At 35.5% G+C, this 23,492-nt stretch overlaps 1 protein-coding gene across 1 annotated transcript in view; it reads right to left on the bottom strand.

Moving 5' to 3' along the window:
- Positions 1 to 23,492, bottom strand: part of HDAC9 (histone deacetylase 9) — a 237,649-nt gene that overhangs the window by 18,810 nt on the left and 195,347 nt on the right. The window contains exon 20 of the mRNA XM_015810790.1: positions 18,621 to 18,739. Coding sequence (XP_015666276.1) covers positions 18,621 to 18,739 — 119 coding nt within the window. The remainder of the gene's footprint in view (positions 1 to 18,620; positions 18,740 to 23,492) is intronic.

Here is a 23,492-nt window from a genome sequence, read left to right as displayed (position 1 = left end):
CGGGACTGGCCTGAGGGATTTTAAAGGGGGTTTTAATTACTTTTAAATTGGACATATTTAAATATTTCGTTTTAATCAAATTTTAATTAAGTATGTATATATGTTAGTATTTTATTCAATTGTCAGCCGCCCTGAGTCCGTAAGGAGAAGGGCGGGATATAAATGCAATTAATAAATAAATAAATAAATAAATAAATGAAGAACTACAAATTGGTCATATAAATAAAATGGAAAATTAAATAGATAAAAATGGAAACATCAAGATCTCAGCAATTTGCCAAAAGCTTTATTTTTCAATGCCTCAAATATAACTGTATACGAGTATATACTGTATGTTTTGAAAATAATTATTATATATAAACACCTACTTTACGCTGAATAAGGGTAACAATCTCTCATCTAGTCCCAAACATAGTTCTTAGGGCAAAAACATGCCTACCAAATGAAATCATATTTTTGGGTGTCAGTAGGATGATTTTCTTACCCAACTATTTTACTTTGGCATTATTTTAATTAAATAAAATGAATAAGAAGTTAGCATGCTACAAAGCACCACCATCAAGCATGACCTGCAGTTCTCTATATTTCTCTGGGTTCCACCCTCACCTCTAAGACAGCCTTAGAAATTAAAGTGGTGGGTGGCTACACCCAAGAGTGTTTCTTTCCTTTTGTTATATATACGGATCCTTTGTGAATGACTAATTGCACCAGGAGAACCAGCTTGTTCTAGTGCAATGATGGCGAACCTTTTAGAGACCGAGTGCCCAAACTGCAACCCAAAACCCACTTATGCATCGTTGGGTGCCGGGTGGGCGTGGCCCATTGGGTGGGTGTGGCTGCAGTGGTAACAGCAGACTGGGTGGGACTAAAAAGTTCAATCAATCAATTCCAACTTTGCAAGATCTTTTTCTTTCCCACAAGAAGTTGAAATTGACTGATTGATTGAAACTTTTTTTTTTTTTTGTACACGGCGCTGGAGGCCTAAAGTGAAAAGGTTTTATAAAACCCAGCTGAATGCATAGGACTGGGGCGATGGCGCACATGCCCACAGAGAGGGCTCTGAGTGCCGCCTCTGGCACCCGTGCCATAGGTTCGCCACCACTGTTCTAATGGTTAAGGACTCAGGCTAGAAACCAGAAAACTGAGTTCTATTCTTGGCACAAAGCTAGCTGTGTGACTCTGGGCCAGTCTCTCTCTCTCTCTCTCTCTCTCTCTCTCTCTCTCTCTCTCTCTCTCTCTCTCGCTCGCTCTCTCTCTCTCTCTCTCAGGCTTAGAAGGAGGCAATGACAAACCACTTCTGAAAATGTTGCCAGGAAAACTTCAGGACTTGCCAAGAGCTTCATAATGGCCAAGAGTCAAGACTGACTCAAAGGCACAAAATAAGATAAAAATAAAAAATCCTTCTAGGGCAGATGTTTTGTGAGACAGCTGATAATCACGTCCTCACATTAGGTATGGAAAGAATTAGAAAAAGAGAGATGGAAGGGACCTTGTAGAGAGATGGAAGGGACCTTGTAGGTCTCCACCCAAGCAGGAGACTCTACACCATTTCTGACAGATGGCAGTCCGGTCTATTCTTGAAAGCTTCCAGGGATGAAACTCCCACAACATTTGAAGGCAAACTGTTCCATTGGTTGATTGTTCTCACTGTCAGAAAATTTCTCCTTATTTCTAGGTTGAATTTCTTTTTGATCAGTTTCAATCCATTATTCCTTGTCTGGCCTTCAGGTGCTTTGGAAAATAGGTTGATCTCTTCCTCTCTGTGATAGCCCCTCAAATAGTGGAACATTGCTATCATGTCTCGCCCTGGCCCTTCTCTTCACTAGACTAACCATGCCCAGTTCCTCTAACCGTTCTTCATATGTTTTAGCCTTCAGTCCCCAAATCATCTTTGTTGCTCTTCTCTGCACTTTTTCTAGAGTCTCAACATCTTTTTTATAGTGTGGAGACCAAAATTGGTTGCAGTATTCTAGGTATGGTCTTACTAAGGTGTTATAGAATGGTATTAGTACCTCACATGATCTTGATTGAATCCCTCTGTTAATGCGACTTAGAATTGCATTGGCTTTTTTGGCTGCTGTTGATTGTCCACTAAGACTCCAAGATCTTTATCATAGTTATTGCTATTAAGCCTGGTTTCACCCAATCTGTATGTGTACTTTTGGTTTTTCTTGCCTAAGTGTAAAACTTTACTTTTCTCTACATTGAATTTCATTTTGTTAGATAAGGCCCAGTATTCAAGACTGCCAAGATCCATCTAGATCTTGAGCCTATCATCTAGGGTGTTGGCTGTTCCTGCCCACTTAGTATCATCTGCAAATCTGATAAGGTTGAATTCCCTGAACTATCATAACTGGTTGGTAATCTTCAAGATTTCAAGCAGTATTTCTGAAGACGGAGATGCTGACATAGTTATATATTTTGGAAATACCCACAAAATTTCTCAGCTGACCACAACCAACCCATTTTGTACTTCTTACCGCATTATATCATACTAGCATTCTTCATAATAATTTATGTTATGTTCATTTGTTTTCCTCTATAACTATGTGTATTAGGAAGGATTTATTTACTTTATAAATAAGGATAATTTGCAGGTCAGATTTTTCTGAAAATTTCTAATCAGCAGTATTTTTCAGAAGTAGAAAACTCAGTTGCCCTGGTATTGCTTCCTACAGATTTATTTGTGACCCTTCAAAATTGCCACTATATTGCAATCCTCAAGCAAGTTACTCAGAAGTCATAAATGAACTTGTATTCTAAAATGTTATAGAAATCTCTTCTGAAAATGATAAAGAGGCAGGGAATTTCTTCATGTTTTCAGATTTCATGAAAATCATTTAATTGGGTGATAAAATATGACTTAATCTGATTTGGTCATAAAATTCTGTTGAACATTTGAAATTGATAGAAACCTTGTACCTAAGTTTCCTGACCACCCTAAATAAAAGGACATCAATAATTTTGATGAATAAATTTGATAAATTTGAATTATTCCTGTAAATAAACCTCTACCCTAGAGCATTATTTGTGCATAAAACAGATAAACATTTTCTCTTTGGGGAAAAACTCTAAGGTCATTGGCCTTTGAATGTAGTGTGCAAGCACTTGTGGATGTGAGCCATCATGTTTAATCAATTCTATTTTGTGGTAGCAGAGGGACTCTGAAACATGCTACATTTCTTAGGAATTACAACACACCTTGAGGAGTTAGTCACTTGTCTTTTGTCTTTGACTTCTCACGATCCATCTGACATATGGCGTAAACTGCCAGAAATTAGATTGTTGTCATTTTTATTGCAGAAGTAATAGATGAAATTCAACAAAACTGAGAAAACTATGTTGAAACTGAAATTTGGCCCACAAAGCCTTGTGATTAATTGTAATTTCCAAATAATATATTTCGAGCAACTTTCTGTTCTATTACAAAAATGTGTCAATGGAAACCTGAAGTTCTTGCCTACCAATATGACCCATTGAAGTTTGATCGGGGAAGCTATTTTGATCGCTGACTTAACATTATAAATCCTCCTGAGACCCTAAAAACTATAATTGATATTCAGATGTAACATCTGGCTCTACCACTTGGAATTTTCCAAGTACAGGATATCGCAGAAACCTTCTGTTATCAATCAACATGGACTTCAAAAAGCTAAGATACAAGAACAACTGACTAGGTGTTCAGGAAATGTGATCAATTTGTTGAAATTGTTATTGTCAAAAGATTTCTCAGCAATCCCTTTTAAAGAGAAGTTTTCCCTTTTAAAGAATGAATTACTAGAACCAACTTTGGAATATAAGGGTTTAAAAGTAAACTGCTCTTAAGAGACATCAAAATAATATTCTCCAGGCAATCCCCAAATATTTGTTTTTACTAATTAAAAGAGCATAATAGGTTTTTCATAGCTGCTACTAATAACTGCTAAAACCTCAAACACAGTCAGAGGAAGGATTATTTAAGGATGCTAGAATATGCACTCAGAAAGCAAGCTATGAGCTGAGAGAAAGTATTCTGCTAAATAAAGATTTACATTTACACCTATTTTTTCCTTTAGAGTTTACTTCTTCCTGCACTCCTCTGAGCTATAACCAGTAGTAGGATGAAAATACTTTGACTTGTTTGTTTGTTTTTTTAAAAAATGTGTTGGTGTTCAAATTGGTGTTGACTCCTGGCAGCTGCCTTGACTTATCCATGCAGTTTACATACCTACATATAATTTGAAGCTCTGGTTATCATAGTAAGATAGACCTATTATCATCCCATAGAAGTAATAATGATGAAAAAAAATGATGAATTGCTTAAAATTCCAGCATTCACTGTTACAATTTTCTTAGTGCATGTTTCTAAAAACAAATGAGTATGTGGGATATTGCAGTTCCAGTAGTGATCTACAAGATGCTCCTGTTTCTTTCCTGGTACCACAGTGGACTGGAACAGATAACATATATGTGTTTGCTAGCCTTTCGCTCTGAGTGGGAGTGGAGCAGAAGGCTGAGTCAAGCATGTTACATAGAAAACCTTGGTCTTCCATCCATCGATCAATGCACCAAGCCTTTAAAATATTCCATGGAAGAACTGATATATAGGCATAGAAATAGATTTCCGTTATTGTATTGTTAAGATACAGAACTAACTTTTAAAATACCTCTGTAACATAAAAATGTGAATAGGGAAACTTAAATTAATTTGTAGAGCAGGTTTGCCAGTAGCATTTTATACTCTATAGATGTGAACATAATAAAACTTCTGAGCCTGAAACATAGCTACAGATTTGTTAATGTTCTAATGTTTTATTATTCCATGGCTGAAATTAATCTCTCCTTAATTCCAGGCATCTAAATATAGTTTTCCTCTATGAATAAGACACAAATTATCTTACATTCTAAATCCAAACACCACAATGTATTTTGATCCAAACAATACAAATGAATTCTTCCTTTATTCTGATATAGTTCCTAAGTGAATATATGTGGGTGGATACTGGCTATCAAAAATATGCTTTATATGAATTGCTCAGGGTGTGTCAGCAAAAGAATAAACTATCTATGGTGTGTTAGTGAATGAGTAAGACAATGAATGTAACAGATTATTGTATATTTGAGCCAAAAAGATACAGTAAATATACAGTATGTGAGATAATTTTTTGTATGTCCAACAGCCTGGCCTTACACAATCTCGAAATTATCCAGAAAAGAGCACAGAGAGTGCATACAGTTTACATTTAGGGTTTATTTCCAGGTTGTGATTCAGCAGCACACATATACATACACACAACAAAGTCTGAAAGGAAAACAAGTATTTTTCAAAGCACATATCTATTTTGAACATAACACAAAGATGACAAACATTTTTTTAAAAACAAACTTTTGTATCTGCTTTTGAGGGGAGAGGATCTGATGTTCATGTGGTGGTTTAATACAGGTTGTCCTTGGTTAACTACCATTCGTTCAGCAACCATTTAAAGTTACAATGGTGCTGTATTTCAGCTGGTCTTCAAAACTATGACCCTCGCAAAGTCCTCAAAGTGATGTGATTATGATTTGGATACTTGGCAACTTGCTCACAATTATAAGAGGTCATGTGATTGCAATTACAAAACTGGCTTCCAATAAAATACTATATGGGGAAGCTGGCACATTTAACAACCATTTGGGATTCATGTGGTTAACAACTGCAACTGTATTATAAATGTAATTGGTCTGGTTTTGGAGACTTAAACTCATTTATGGTAACCAAATAGACCTTATCTATCTCTTTACAGGCAATCCTTGGTTACCAAAAGTAATTGGGACTGGGAACTCCATTGCTAAGTTGTGAGGTGCAATGTCACATGACTGCACCAATGTACAATGGCAGTAATAGCAGTCCCAAATGCCATTGTTAGGTGATCTTCTACTGTTGAAGCATTCTCAGCCTTCCACCCGATCAGTAAAACGAGGAGCCAGATTCTTGTGGGTAGTATGCTGATTCTGTAAACCACTTAGAAAGGACTGCAAAGTGGTATATAAGTCTAAATGCCATTGCTATTCTGTGGTGACACGATTAGCATTTGTGACCTTCTGCCAGTTTCTCCATTGACTTTACCTGTTGGAAGCTAGCAATGAAGATTTCAAATAGCAATCATGGCTGCAACTATTAAGACTTGTCATAAGTACCTTTTGTTCAGCACTGTCATAACTATGAAAGGTTGCTGAATGAGAGGACATTAAAGTAGAACTATCTTTACTCTTTGTGTCAATTGTTGTGCTTAGATCCATTTGAAAAAAATATGCCTCTGAGGAAAAGACCAAAGAAAAGTAGAAATAAAAAAAATCTCCCCTGCTGTTATCCTATCATCTTTTTTTAATAGCAGGATCATCTCTCTTTTTCTCACATTTGATGGATAACTTATGTTGGATGATACCCATGTATATCACTAAGTTGTAAAATTACTTCTATATTTTTCCTGCTATTGTGGTGCATATGAAGCTGCTATTTTATATGGTCAGAATAAAACAGACATTGCTTGTGCCAGATTTCCAGAGCGGCATGCAACCAACTCCTGAATGTTCAGGAGAGATTAGGTTCAAGGAAACAGTGTTTGGATTTTCTTTCTTTATAGAATGTGAAATATTACATCTTTCTAACCCTGGCAATATTATGTGATTATTAAGTGATTGAGATTGTTGTTTAATTTTGTGAATTCAGAAATATTGAGTTTCCTCATCAGTAATAACCTAAAGGAAAACCTTTGGATAGAACTTCATGACAAAGTTTGAAATACTTTATGTTGTTGGATTATATTGAAAATTTGAAAGATGCTTTTTAAAAAGCTAGATTTCAGCCAACATTCATTCAGTTCAACTGTACTGCATATAGTGGGAAATACATTGTTCTCTACCAATATTTTGTTTGTATAAAACAAGCTGCAATCCTCAAACTCCCTGATATCATGACGATTATGAGGATAATAATTGCAATGCTATTCATTGAACATGATAATATGGCTTACAGAACTAAATTAAAACAACAAAGACTTTGGTATATATGTAAAACCATATATACCAGGGGTAGTCAACCTTGGCTCTTTTATGACTCGTGGACTTCAATTCCCAGAATTCCTGAGCCAGCTAAGCTGGCTCAGGAATTCTGGGAATTGAAGTCCACGAGTCATAAAAGAGCCAAGGTTGACTACCCCTGAGTTATATACCAAAAAGAGAAAATCAAAAGCTGGACTTGGTTGAACAAGAACACTTCCAAGGTTCCTTACAACTCTGTTATTCTGATACAAATCTTCTCCTGAATTGAAGCTCACTTCACCAAATAAAAGGTTCAGAATCAGAAAGTGATGTAACCAGTATAAAGTCTTAAATATCAAACGGTTGACAGAATTGGACTATTGAAAATGCCTGACATACCCTGAAAGGCAGAATTACACAATGATAGTATCACAACCAAGGGAGTTCTTACTCCTGTAATTATCCCCCAAAATCACCTTATATCAAACCAAAGGCAGAATCCTTTCCTACAGTCTCACAAGCTGGGTTAATATATAATGGGAGACAAGGTGAAGATGTTGCACAGATTGCAACCATAAATGAGATTCAGTAAATATTTGCTTTAAGGTAGAGCCACAAAGACAAGTGACTGGATGACCAATTTCATGCTTCGGCTGTTTGGTTGATGTATAAAAAAGGCAATTATTCTTTATCTTAATTTGCTGCAAACCTGGATATTATGCTTAAAGCCAATATTTAATTCTAAAACATAAAAATATATAATTATTCAATGTATCATATAATTTAATAGATACCTATATAAGAAAATCAATTAACATATGTTGCCATCATGACTTCTAAAAGATAAATCTTGCCATAATCAGCCCTCATCAAGAATATGAAACATCTTTCACAGAAATATAAAGTCAAGCTTTAGTTCAAGGATGGATTTGAAGCTAATAACAGTTCCCATTTCTGTTAAGATACTAGGAATGGGAGAAGAAACAAAGGGACACCTGGTGCCTACTCTTGATCCAATAGTGTGCAAATAAAGAAAAAAAAATCCTAACTGATATACAGTAATTTTGCAAGCATTTCTATAGTGCAGGGCTTTTCAATCTTTTCACCCATTGTACCACTTTTAGGATATGGCAACATCCAAGTACCACCAGTCGCCTAGCAAGGTGTCAAAAACTTGATGAACAACAAAAAAAAAAAAGGAAAAAAGTGATAAAGTACAGGTAGTCCTTGACTTACAACAGTTCGCTTAGTGCTTGTTCGAAGTTACAATGGCACTGAAAAAACTGCCCCCCAAGCCACAGCCAAGCAAGACACCTGCCTGCCCACCCGGCAGCGCTGTTCCTCCTGTTCGAGATTTTCATTGTTATGAGCAGTGGAGGTGGGGTGGGAAGTGTTTGGTTTTTATTTACGGGTTTTTTTTTATTCCCCCCGTCTGCTGGGTGGTTGCAGCAGGTTTTGGTCACTTCACATGACCCTGGGACACTGTGGCCGTCATAAATATGAATCAGTTGCCATGCATCTGAATGTAAATCACAAGACCCTGGAGAGGCTGCAACATTCCAGCTGATCGGTGCTTCTTCTGGGCTCAGCAGAAGTGCCAGGATCAGTGCTGCTTTTCAGCTGATTGGTGCGTCTTCAGGGCTCAGCAGAAGCACCAGGATCAGTGCCAAGCTCCAGTTGGAGCCTGGCGCTGATCCTGGCGCTTCCACTGAGTCCTGACAGCCCCGAAGTGCCGATCAGCTGGAAAGCGACACTGATCCTGGTGCTTCTGCTGAGCCCTGACAGCTCTGCAGCCATCTCTCGCTCAGGCTTGTGCGGTGCTGCCACCGGTTCAGCTCATTCCCCTCCCCCGCTACCACTTTTTTAGGATGGTCACGTGCCACCTGCCAGATGCCAATGTACCACAGGTGGTACCCGTACCACTGGTTGAAAAGCCCTGCTCTAGTGCATGTCTGGGGAACCAATGCTCAGATTCATTAAACTAAATTAAAAAGATTAGAGGGTATGACTGCCCTCTACAAAAGGCTCTGGATGGCTTACAAAATCCCCAAAACAATAAAATAATTAAAACAGTTTTGAAACATATAAATAGGCAGCCTAGACTAAAGCAACTAAACAACAAACAATAAAAAAATACAATAGGGACTCCACCAGTAGATAGCAACCATATTAACTCTAGGTCTTGGAACAGAATAAGGTCTTAGGGGCTTATCAGAACCTCAGGATAGAAGGTGCCAATCAATTCTTTGGGGGAATAACATTACAGAGGGTGCAGATCACGACAGAGAAGGCAAGCTTCCTTGATCCCATGAGATGGCAGCATTTAATTAAAGGGGTTTGGTGCACATCCGTCTGCCCAAACATACTGGGTTGGTAGAAACAATTAGAGATAAGTGGTCCCATATAATACTCCATCTGCCATCTTACGATTTGTGCTTCACCAATGGAAGCCATTGCCCTGATGTAACCTAAAACATTGCAGTGTAGATTGGAGGGGAGAATTTCATATTTGTCTACTAACACATATTGTGCTATCTTTTTGAACCCAAGTATTTATTTTATTCCATCTATCTTTGAGAAACTTTTAAAGAACTGGATCAGGAGCTCAAACATTGTGACTACTGATTTTGTTATTAAACTTTTTGGGAAGAGAGGAAAGGTCTTTTACCATATCAGTACTAACATCTGATTTTGTAAAGTAAGATCAAAGAGATTTTATTATTGTATTTCTTAAGAGGAGACGGAATATGTTTTTACCATGGCACCAGCATCAGAGTTTATAAAATAAGATCAAACAAATAAAGGAATTTAGAAGGGGAACTAAACCAATAACCAACCAAACTCCGTGTCTTTAAAGCAACTGATTTCATAAGCAGCAATTCTGAGGAAAATATGAGAGCTAAAACAGCACATTTATTTAGTTTTAATTTTTTTTGTGCTGTCATACTTCGGCACTGGAGCTCTGATTTAGAACACATGCCATTTTCCTTTGATGTTCTGACTGTTTTTTTTAAAAAAACAATGGCAAGAAAGATAGAAATGAACTATACTGCAGCCTAAATCGTAAAACTGGGCTTTTGTACTCTTAATTTACATATTGCTATTTTGGTTTTGGAAAAATATTTTACTCCCCAGAGCCTTAGAAAACAAAATAAACTCTTTCCATCAAACATTATTTTTAGTACGTGCCAAGATTTTTATTTAAGCTCAGGTTATTGTCAAAATTTAGTAGACTCCTCCTTCTCACTTCCTTTTCGCTCTCACTCTTTCATTTCTAAAGATGGATGAGAGTCCAATTTATCTGGAAGACCTGGTTTGGGGAATATTACTTTCATCCATTCAGGAATGAATGTTCAGCCTTGCTTTCCAGAGACTGTGTCAAGTGTAGAATAGATGTTGTTATTAATCACCCCAAGCCAATGGAGTATAAGCTCAGCTTTGGGAGCTTAACCTGCTATCCCTAAATGAAATAATTAACCACATCTTAGTGATTAATGCCTAAATATCCTATTTTTCTGCAATGGCAGGAATTGCTACTGATAGTACATAGTTTCTTTTGTTTGGTTTGAGCCTTCAGTTTCTGCAACCGTTTTTGCACTGGCTAAGTTCAGAAACAGGAAATATAGTGAAATTGAAAGAAACAGAAAAAACTTATTATCCAGCCTTGCCCTTATCCACAACGCCTAAAGTTTAAAGGCGTTCAAACAGAATATGCCATTTCCGTGGGCAATTTTTTTCTTTTTTCTTTTCTTTTTCAAAGAATAGCTAACATTTCATGGCTACAGAACATGGACTATCTGGATGTCTTTGAATGGTGGGATTGTTTTCTTTAGTTGTGCTCTTTTAGTTTATTTTTTTTAACCTAGGTTTCTATTTCGATGAAATTTCAGGGTTCTCAAATATTTCTCTAATTCCCAATAGTCCCAGTTAGATTCTGGGTTGTTTTTTTTTAATTTTAGGAGGAGTGATCCATTTGAATTATTTATATCCTTTCTTGAGAATTAATGAATTGAAATATCATTATAATCAACATTCCTTACATTTGAATTACTAAAGGAGTCTTCTGTGACTGTGAACACATACTTAAACCTCCATCCCTATTGACATGGGCAACACTTTACAGGGTTGGGGCTTCTATTGCACAACTACCATCTTGACAATTTTGACACACACAGTTTCCATAGATGTCTCTGACTGTGATAGAATGATTCAATGAATCTGTAGTTTTGATATGGTGCCAGCCTGGATTGCAAGACTGACAAGTGAAGGACAGACCAAATGTATACATAAGTTGCATTCTTCTTCAGACAAAGAGTAAACAAAAAATCTTTAAGACATTATGCAGGCTTTTTATTTAAAGGCAAATCAGGGGCTGAATAATAATGACTTTCTTTTTTAAAAAAGCCACGGTATATCCTAATTATATTTAGGAAGACAGGCTGACATTCTTGCATTTTTATGCTTAAATTACACATTAATTTATTCCAAAGCTCTGCTTGAGGGTCCTTATTTATAGCATTTCATTTCCTGATTCATGGTTCAAAATATTGTCAGAAATGCACAAAAGAACAAAATAATTTGCTGCAAAGTGAGCTTTCCTTTTCCTGTCTTTCTCAATCTAGAGAAACAACAACAAAATATCTTCCTGATTTTTTCCTTAGCCCCATTTTTCTGTTTGTTCTCTCTCTCTCTCTCTCTCTCTCTCTCTCTCTCTCTCTCTCTCTCTCTCTCTCTCTCTCTCTCTCTCTCTCTCTCTCTCTCTCTCTCCTTCCCTCCCTCCTTGCCCAATTTAGTGTCCTTCCTATTGAATTGAACTATAGTTATTATCCTATAATAATCTCTTTTAAAACCTGTAAGGAACTGGAATGGGAAGGTGTGGTCTAATAACAGAAGCATCAATATTCAGCTGAAATAAATTTTAGACTGATACTAAGTATATAGTTGTAAAGCAATGGACTGACAACCACTCTGTATTATCTCATAGATCTGCTGCTATGGAGGTCTCTTCATTGGCTGAAACACAACTAAAAACCTATGGTGGAGAATAGAATGACTACAAAGAATAACTAACACTAAAATATATTTTAAAAGAAAATAAATATAAAAAGATACTAAAAAGATAATAATAATTTTATAATAATTCCACTATTTTTAATTCACAAATTGTTATAATAGAATGAAATATGTAAATGATATAGATTGGTAATAGATTTTGTTTCATACATTTCTAATCTTTGATCACTGTATTTTGATTTGATTTTCACTAACGACTTATGTGGTCAGAAGACCGTGGAATATTAAATATGGAAAACTGATAAAAATATCTTGCATTTCAGCACTTAATATGAATTTAGTATCCATAAAAATGGTGGGCTGCCCTTTGTTAGATGTGTTCAAATGAGACAAAACATTTGTCTGTGATGTTTTAATTTGGATCCCAGAACTGAGTAGGAGAAAATTTATTCCTATCTAAATTAATAATTTATTCCTCCCTAAATTAGCTGAGAATGTTGAGAGCTGAAATTAACATATATAGAGGGAGTCCAGACTGGCAAAATATGTTCTAAACTATATAATTAGAAATAGAAATAGACTTCCCCGAAACATTTTCTTTAATGCTCATGAGCATTTAATTTTTAACAATTAATTACAGCCAAATCACATACAAGACCTACTTAGATACTTGATTATCCTGTTCCAGTTTCCAGCATCTTGCAAATACAGGGTTTACAATTACTCTCCTTACTATAAAGTAAAATTCTCATCTTGATAAAATAAGGGTTTTTATTTGGAGCTGAAGATGTGTGTGGCCCACGATGCACATATTGAAAAAATTGCTTTTAAAAGGGGACTATTTCTATTTCTATAATATTTTATATTTCCTTTTCCTTATTTCATAATAGTTTCTAAATTAAAACAGATTAAAAAAAAATAACTTAGCTAATTGCTGGAAGTTAAGGAAATATATGTGTGGGCTAATGGAGGATTCCCAATGATGATACAAACTTTCAAAGGGTATGTATCAGGAAAAGAGTGCAAAAAAGATGAACTCGCTGATTAGGTCACAGACTGCTTCTAACGACTTTACGTGACAAACCAGAAGGGAATTCAGACTCTTAAATATGTCTGTCTTCCCCGGAACAATGTCTGGTAGACTAAGGATTATTGTACCTTTGTTTTTTGAAGTCCATGGCCAAGGAGATGCTGTGAGATTATTGCTACTGATAAGAAGTGTTTGTTTGGTAAAACATTTGAGGTAACAATTCTTAACACCTTTAAAAGTTCAGCAGGAAACTGCCATATACTAAATAGCATAACAAACTATTTATTTGCTGTGTTCTTACCTAAAGATCTAGAAAAATAATATTATGTTCTCCTTGTTACTCAGAGTTTTCTTCTAGTACCAAGGATGTGAACTTCTTAAGAATAAAAACTTGTCAGATATATTGTTTTCAATATAATTTTATTTAAACAAAAAAGTATTTGGAAGGGCTATGGTTGGCATTACTTGTTTTATCAGCTCTTACTTACAAGACAGAAAGGATGGATCAGTACCTAAATGAAAAATTATGCCTTTCAATTTGCCTCTTGGGCTATCAATGTCTACTAGATAGAGTTGGAAGATTAGAAGTGTCAACAGCTTGTCACAGCTTGAAATGCAGCTGCTGAACAAGCAAACAAGAAGTTGCATTCCCCACCTCCAAAGAACTGCCAATGCAAGTTTGCATTTCTTTTACTTTCCTCCCTGAAAATAATTCTGCTATTTTTAAATGTTTGTAAGTATTTTAGCAACTTCTATTAGGCCTATCATAATACGTTGTGATGATTCACACGATAAGTAAACAAAGCGCATCCATACATTACATTATTTCTTTGTTTACTTACTGCATCATCTAAAACTTTAGCGACTACTTTTCCCATATTCTGTAACTTCATTTCCCTTCTTTTCAAAAGACTGGTACTTGAAACAGAATCAAATAACTTGATTTTATATTATTAAACATGGAAAAGCATTTATTTTTGCTTTGAAACCTCAATTATGCATTTAACAATATTTTATAACACATCAGAAACTCATCCAGTTATTTCTGATAAATTCTCTTAAATTCCAATTTAGGAATGGAGGGAAAGATGTATGTTGCTAGGTTTTTCTCTTCCTTACATAATTCAGCAGGAAAAGGGATCTTAAAAATTGGAAGTGAAATTTTGATTGTCACAATTGATCTAATAAATATTGCACTGTTGATTTTCATTTTTTTCTCCTTGTGATTCAACTTGTCCCCTTGTATTTTTCCATCTTCACCCATTCCTTTGATATAACTCTTGGGTTATATTTCAGTTAAAACAAAAATCCTTTGAAAAAAATAATTTTGCAAGTTACCTCTAAAAATAATAATGGATACCTCTAAAAATGGATAGCAATGGCTAAATATTCAATAATTTATTTATATTCAATGGCTAATATATTAAATGCATTGGTACATTAGTAACATCATTAACGATATAGCAGTAACTAAGTACCAAACATCACTCTGGGCAATCTTTCTTTACCATGAATTATTATTCCATTTTGCCCTAGTGCCAAATATTTTCTTTAAGATAAGAAACAAGAGCTAAGTTTTAACAAGTCACTAAGTTCAGCCTTCCCATGGAAGACCAAAAGGCCCAACTTTCAATGTTTTGTTTGACACTTTATTGTTTACCATCAATACAGTTGCCACCTGACAGCTTGATAACTACCTGGGTTAATCAAGTAGTATCACTGTTCAAGGATTGTGCACTTTATCTGGACAGTTTTATGAGAAACCAATTGAAAAGGGAACAATCTAGCAAAGGTCACACACTTTACAAGAAACATATATGAGATATTAATATATATTTGTGTCTCCCATATAAATCAAGAACACTAAAACATAAAAAAATACTAGGAATGAAAATATTTAGAGTTAGAAAGGAAAAGCCTTTTATCTCATATATGAGAAAAAGAAACAATTTTTAAAAACTAAAAAGAAGGAAAATCCTTTTTCTATTATTTTTATAAAATTGAATATATAAATTAATAATTACAAAATTTAAAAATGTTGCTAGCAAAAGCCTTTCTAAAACAGTTTCATACTTCAGTACATTATAGATGAATCAAATATTTTTATTTGTTTTTAGATTTTTTTTTTTCTTACATTTATTATTTTTATAAATAATTCAAGGCAGGAAACATATGTACTGCTTCTTCTTTGTCCTATTTTCACAACTCTCTGTCCAAATCTTAATTTTAGTTTGTCTCATTTTTACATCAGTTAAACTTTGCTTTAAAATTTATACAATTCTTTGTATACATGTTTCTTAAAGCATTATTTTTTTTAACATAATCTCACTTAATGTACACTCCGCATGGAATTTCCAGTAACATAAAGCTTTTTAATGTCATACTGTCTCTAATACGCATACTATTGCCCTCATCTTCACCTGAATTTTACATTTAAAATACAGCTGCATTTTGGTTTGAAAGCATATTTTTCATATTTAGATTAACATTTAAATTAAACACTTTCTCCCTATCCATAGCAGCAAATGATGTCTTCAACATTTTGTCCAAGTGATAGTTATTTTGGCATCTGAGGCAGAAACTGCTAGAAGCAATTCTGCTCTTCTGTCATAAAAAAAGATGTGCTGCATATTCATCTTAAATTTATTCAGATATGTTGCCCCAGAAAACAGCTTCACTTTGCATTTTTGTTCCTGTATGCTTTGCATAAAAACCAATGAATAGATGGACATAAAACTATTTTTCATTGTTAGTATTATTAGTAATATTTCTTTAATTTTTTAATTTTTTCTATACTTTTTTCCATCAGCTTATAAACCTGGAAAACTATAAAATAATATTTTATTTTATATGTACTGTTTTCTATGTTAAATATTATTGTTTTATCTTAGAATATATTCATTATCTCTTAAAGCATTTGCATAACAGGGAAAGGATCTAGAAGTACAAACAAAAATATTTTTTAGAATTAAAAATTGCAATAGTAATAAATACAATAACATAAATAGAAATAAAACAATATGAATGAGAAGTGGTAAGAAGAAAAGAAGAAAAAACTAAGTAGGGACAGAGACAAACCAATTATGCAATGTTAAAAATTCTGTCTGAAAATAAATGAATCATTCAAATGGTTTTGTGTCATAAGAATATAGGTGATCAGAAATATTGGAAACAGAATTGTAAAAAGAAATATAGAATGTGCCAAACACATATTCCCTGTGCCAAACCTCTTTTTCATTTCCACAGCCAAGAATCTACATATGCGATGGGATGCATTAAACTGTATGAGTAATAGAGCATCTTCCTTCTCAAATGACATGGTACTTCACATCATTCTGAACATCACTCCTTTGTTTCTGTTTAAAAAAAACCTTAACAGCGAAGAAAATAATAATAATATCTGGCAGTAGAAAGGAAATGTTCTAATTAGTACTGGATAAAGAATATAATGTGAAAAAAAAAAGAACTGCGGGCCATGACTCTAAACAACATTCCCACTGACATCAACTATTGCTGTGTATGGAAATAAAAACTACTTTGAGTCTAATCCAGAACTTTAGCAACTCTTTTCAAGGGTAATACCTATTGCAGTGCATATGATGCAGTTTACTGAAATAAAATGGCAATGGTTAGTTAGATGTTAATCTTATGAAATCTGTTTATCTGACTTCATAACACTGTCACACTTCTTTTGTGGGTCCTGAGGAATCGCGTGTTCGGCTTTATAACTGAAGTTTGTTTCTAATTACTGTTTTCTTCTTTTCATTGCTGTTTTAGTACTTTTGGTGTAGTTTTTCTTCCACATAACATCATGCCAAACATTTCTTCTGTATTTTTCTGCAATTTTTTTGTCTTGCAGTTGGAAGAAAATATTGAACCATGCTGTGGATTCGGTCAGCTCTTTTTCAAATTAAAAGGGCATTTTTAAAACCAATAGAAAGAAGGATCTTTCTGGCAGCAAGATGACAGTGTGAGTCAATAAAAAACAAAAGTGTTCTAATCCTGGAATAAGATTTATGAGTCAGATTCAAATGAAGAGAGTGCTATAAGGTAGGGCATTGAGGAACAACAACAACAACAAAAATCTCTCACCAATTAATTCTGCCAAATGAATGAGAGGTCTAAGCAAGGATAAGACAACTAGAGCGATTAAGGTATTTTAAACGTTCTCTGCTATGTTCAATGAAGTGACAAAAAGAAAACAATTGGGAAATCATGATAAAAAATAGATCAAAATTACTTTATTGTTTACATATTTGTTTAACAAATGGCAGACTATTGAAAAAATGATATGTGCATGTTTGCAACTCTAACAGTGCCAAAAATTTCCTCTCAATGGTTCCATCCTAAGTAAATCAGCCTTACCTGAGTGGTGTGCAATCTGATGCCCAGGGCCACACATAAATTTGTGGTATAGCGCTCAAAAATACCCCCTATTGCTACCAAATTGAAAAGTTTACTAGGACAGCAGGGGGATGTTATATCACCAAAGAATTAATACTAAATACATTTATATATAATCAAATGTAAAATCAAATCAATTTAGGTTTTGCTCTGCTTACTACTTTTGACAATTCTGGCACATCATCTGAAGGACAACTAAGGGTTCATATAAGGTTCTGTCAATATGTTATGGCTGAAGCACAGTTAAGTGTTAAATTCAGGTGACAGAATTTGGACCCCTTCCAGAGGATCTGTAAGGTGTGGTCAAAAGATAATCGCCATGATGATATGATCGAAACTCATCCATTTTTGTTTTATTCTGTCACATGTCAGAATCCCCCAAAGCAGGGATGAATTTGGTAAAATCTCCCAGAGACCTGAAACAGATAGCTAGAACTAAATATTGCGGAACTAAATATGTATACTTTAAAAATTATAATAAAGTTGATACTCTCTGACTTTTGAAACTGATTCCCAAATTGATATTTCTCTTGGGTTAAGATGAAGCATGCTCTTTTCTCATGTTTCTCTCTGTGATACTAATCTGGCCTGTCATTTTCCACATTTGCTTTTAAGTGGCATTTGCCTGTTTTCATTCTCTGCACTCCTACTACTAACAAAAAACTGATATTAAGTGTGTGCATGAACATCTTGTTTTCCATTGTGCAATTATATTTTCAGCTGTCAGAAACCTTCTTAGTTTCTCACACTTCAAATGCAATGCAAGAGAAGGCAACCTGGTAAGTTTCCATGGTGCTTGGATATGAAACCTAGGAAAAATGCTGTTTGTATAGGAGGTGCATGTGTACCAGACAACACTTTCAGTATTAATAAAATATCACCGATAACAACAACATTTAAATGAGACAGAAAAACAAAACCTATTTTGTAGGGGTAGAAATTAACTGTTGACATATATATATATACATATGTATGTATGTATGTATGTATGTATGTATGTATGTATGTATTATGTAAAACAGTGGAACAGGTTTTCTCAAATTGGCTTAGTTTGGCTTGTTGAATTCACACGTATGACAGCAATCTGGTCAAAATAAGAAAGGACTACATGAAACTGCCTAAAATAATGTCAGTGCACAGGGATTTTTTTTTAAAAAGAAAAATGAATACATACATTGAGCTGTCACTTTGTACCCGCCCAGAGGAGGTTCATGTCCTTCCACAGCATCAAAGCCAGCTGATACTAATACAAAGTCAGGGTTGAACTCAGAAGTGATTGGCATAATCACTGTCCTGAAGATAAAACAAGCAAGCAGTTAGGTTATTTTATTGAAAATACCAATTAGAATGATACCACAATTATACATTAGCTACACGTTATATAACCATTTCCATGATCAAGGTTCTCTCTCTCTCTCTCTCTCTCTCTCTCTCTGTGTGTGTGTGTGTCACTCATTCTATACTTTCTAAGAATTTTTAAAAGAGAAAAAGTATGATTTCCAGGTATATGTCAGAGCATCTAACATTACATACACATCTGGGCCTATTTTACCCCGTTGGCTATAAAGATTGATTCTTAAGGGAAGTGACTAATGGATTACAAGGAGAACTCTGAAGTCTTAGTGGAAATCAAGATTGCTCCAGGTAGTGTGAACGTGGTGTAAATTGGAACTATAAAATTCTTGCGGGGTGGAGGGAATGTTTGCATTTCAAGTTTCTCCCCTCTGTTCTTCATTTTTTTTTAAACAAATGAAGCAGAGGGTGACTCTCTTGGTAAGGAAAGAAAGAAGAAAAGGAGAGAACCTAAAATCATGTAATCAAAGCCAGGCAAGATTGTCAGAATTTTTCCAAGGTCATGCCTTGCAGGAATTTGACAACCACAACTCAGGAACAACACCCCCTGCTGGCTTTAGGAGGATATTTAGATGCTTTCTACATTTAGTGGATCTATTAACTCTTCCCTTTCCAGTGTTTTTTTTATATTAAGGGCTGGATATGATACTCTTTATTTATCTATGTACAGCTTCTATCCTCTACAAGCGGAATATCTAATATCTCAAAAAGTGCCTTTAAAATAATAGGGTTTTGTTGTGTACTGAATTTTCATTGGGGTTTAATTTCATGCTATTTTAAAGAATGACTTGGATTTACTATAAATGTTTTAATATTTTTTTCTTATTTGTAGAAGACGTTGAGAATTTGCCTCTTAAAACTTTGACAACAGGAACAAGAACATGTAAGTCATTTATTACCATTTGCTTTATATGTGTGTGGGTGTTTATATAAAATTTGTATGTGTGTGTGTAGGTGTAGTTGCAATTAATCTATTTTAAAGTTCTTTGACCTGATATATATTATGTTTTTCTATATTTTTACTCTTTTAAAATTATGAACAGGAACACCTTATCTTACCCATCCATCTAATAGCTTTTATTTTACTTCATCAAAGCTATTCTGGAACTGCTTCCTTCTTTCAAAGCAAATAAATTAATAACCCTCTAGCATGTTCTTGGGAATCTGATAAGACACACAGACATACACAGACATACACACTCACACAGAGAGAGGGGGGAAGAGAAAGGGAGGAAGGGAAGGAGGGAGGGAAGGACACACACACACACACACACACACACACACACACACACAGAGCGAGACACACAGAGAGGCAGAGACAACCTCTCCGATGAATAATAAGTGTAGTCTAGGGAATGTTATCTAGAAAATAGTTATGGGATGGTTTCCAGTCATTGTGAAAATATCAAGCATATATTTTCTCCAAATGGTATCCATGTGAGACTTTTTTTAAAAGCAACATTTATTAATTTATTCATAATAGTGTTTCATTCCTATTGCAGACTTTTATTTCTTCAAGATTTATTCTTGTCAAATTATATTTAAGAGAGAATTTCAACCCATTACTAAGTAGATTAGGCTGAAAGCCAGTGATTTGCATCAAGCACTTTATAAACGGGACTTCTAAAACTAGTCTGACACTTCAAAAACTGTAACTACACTTATCCTACATATGCGGGCACACGCATACATGTATGTACATGCACACACACACACACACACACAAATGATGGCTTTCCAGGAACAGTTTAAATTGTGATAAAATATATCAATATAAAGTAATCAATCAGCCTCCTTTCCAAGATATATAGTGAGTTTCACTTTTTATCTTTTAAATGGATCCTTTAACCACCTTATTAATTGAACTGAGCCTTGTTTTTGCTGGGCTGCAGATTTATTAAACAAATGCCAGTTAGGCTAGCGGTTGATTCTCAATACTGATTACATAAATTCAAGGTTAGTTTATATTCTCCAAACTTCTTGGATTTAAACTTTTCCTCATTTTGCAGCACTTGTTAAAAGTGATGAAGTGAATAATTATGTATGAAGAATTTCTTTGGTGAAGGAATTCCACTACTAAAGAGGCCATTATAAAAATACTGTTTAAAAAATTGCTCAGATTGCCAAAGACCCAATTTATATAAAGCATATACATTATATTTATTTTCAGTGAGGAAGCTGCAGGAAAGACAAATAGAATAAACCATACATGCATGTAGAATTCAGCCTAATATGACTATGCAGTTTGTGAAAGCTATATGCCTAAAAGGGTGGAAGAAGTTCTCATTTCCAGTGTTTGAGTGTTCCACAGGGATGGGGCCACAGCGGAAAATACACTTGTTGAACCCACCTGCTGGAATTCCTTAATAGATGGGATCCATAGCAGGCCTCTTACACTGGCCCGCTTTCCCAAGAAGGGCCTTAGTGATCTTGAACAGAGCTGTTGGGCAACATTCTACAGATACAATAAGATTGGAGAAATAGTGATGTTTCACCACTCTTATTGTAATGAGGTAGGCCTTAATTGTGACTCTGATCCTTGTCCAGTTGAATTCGTTTTTATTTTTTCTCCAACAGTGCTCTTGCTGTTTTTGGTCCTTTTCAGCACCCTTAGGTCCTCTGTAAACCGTGGGGAGTTTCAGGACTGATGGCAAGGTGCACAGGTGTTATCTTGTTTAAGTCCTTGGCAGCTTTCTGATTCCAGACTGTGGCCAAAGTCTCTATAGGGGTTATCCCCAGCTCCTTATGAAATTCAAGGAGGTCCATTAGTCACCAAGGGCAGACCATTTGAATAGATCCTACCTCCCTGCTGAACTGGAAAATCTCATAGCCACCAGGGCATGATCTGACCATGACAGAGGGGATAATGACATATACTTTCATCTGGCTAGCTTTTGAAATGTTTTGGTTTTACTATTTCATAACTATATTAGATAGTTTATCCTTGTTGCTCTTTTTTTCACATGGAAAGAATTCGGAAGTTGTGTCATAGATTGATTCTTTAGAACTCATAGCTTCTAAGAAGAATTGATGATTGCAGATTTTGTTTTCTTCTATGTAAGGCAAAAGAAAACAAAATGAAACAAAAAAGCAGAAAATAATAACGTAGACATTTATTTCCACATACAAAGGAATGTCACTGATCTAGAGCAGGAACATGTTGACACTATAAAGATTATACATGGCTGCCACATCAAGCAATATTGTCCTTCCTGAGTCTCAATGTTATTACAAATATCTCTGTGAAACAATGACACATTTTTCTGAAAATAAAAACATTATTTTCCCCCCAAAAGGAACCAGTTTAAAAAGCCATCAGGGCACAATGCATTAGCCAAAAACTGGTGTACTCCAAGTGCCAGTAGAACTAAAGTGCTAAATTCTTCAGGGCAAACGTAAAGAAATACAATAGTGATTGCAGACATGAACATTTTGGAAATGAAGCGCACAGCTCTCAGTGAGAAAGCTCCCACTCCCAGTTTTAGCCTTCATTAATGGAACAGTTAAATATAGTTATTAAATGTGTTTTCAGTTATAAGTACAACCTCTATATGATAACTATACATCACTCTGCATTTATAAGATTGCTCAATATTTGTAATGAAAAAATTGCTTGGGGATTGTTAAAACACTAAAAATAGAGGATATATATATATGTGTTTGTGTGTGTGTGTGTGTTTGTGTGTACGTGTGTGTGTAGGTAGATAGATAGATAGATAGATAGATAGAGAGAGAGAGAGAGAGAGAGAGAGAGAGAGAGAGAGAGAGAGAGAGAAGTTTGATGATGATGATAGATAGGTAAACTGCCAAACTGCCGACATCGTCAGAGTGAAAGTAAAGGATCTGGGAGTTTACTTATACGGAGTCCTCCACGCATAGACCTACTACCTGCTTACCAGACACTCAGGGTGGGAGGGACAGCACCGTAATTCACGACGAATGCAACCACCCCGTTCCTTGCAGGATCAGAACAGCGTGGCTGTAGATGAAACAACCGCGACCCCCAGAGAGGACAATGAATCTGTAGCGTGCCCTGAATTCAACTCTGGGATGGACATTCAGGCTCGGTTAGAAGAAAGGGGGGAGGGGATCAAAGAGCAAAAGCGGCTGGATACCACGAACACGAAGCCAAACAACAGCAATGAAGCTCACCATCTCAAATCCCCCTGCAACTCAGACTAACCTGAGCACAACAAAGCCCCCACCCAAACAGAACACTCCCCCATCCAATCAGAGCACAGCCAACCCCCCATCTAATCAGAGCACAGCTAAGCTCCTTAACCAATCAGAACACACCTCCACCCAATCAGAACACAGCCAAGCTCCCACCCAATCAGTTCAAACCCCACTGGCAGTTAAAAGGAAGAAACAGCTGCGATCACACATTACTCCTAGAAACACGAAGCTGAAGACATCAGCCTGAAGATGACGAATGGGACTTCGTCAAAACGTCGCCAAGACACTTCCAATTTTACGCGGGAGAAAACCCGATTAACCACAGACAGAATCAGCAAGATCCTCCACAAACACAACATCAAGACAGCATTCTGCACAAACCGAAAAATATCCACCATCCTAAGAAACCCCAAAGACAAAATTGAGTTAGAAAATCAAGGAGTATATGAAATCCCATGCACCGACTGCCCCACCACATACATCGGACAAACCAACAGAAGAATAAATGCACGCATTG

The sequence above is a fragment of the Protobothrops mucrosquamatus genome, unplaced genomic scaffold (genome assembly GCF_001527695.2).
Source record: "Protobothrops mucrosquamatus isolate PMUCROS unplaced genomic scaffold, P.Mucros_1.0 scaffold21, whole genome shotgun sequence".
Taxonomy (NCBI): domain Eukaryota; kingdom Metazoa; phylum Chordata; class Lepidosauria; order Squamata; family Viperidae; genus Protobothrops; species Protobothrops mucrosquamatus.
The sequence above is the reverse complement of the archived record's forward strand: the minus strand, read 5'-3'. Positions and strand labels throughout refer to the sequence as shown.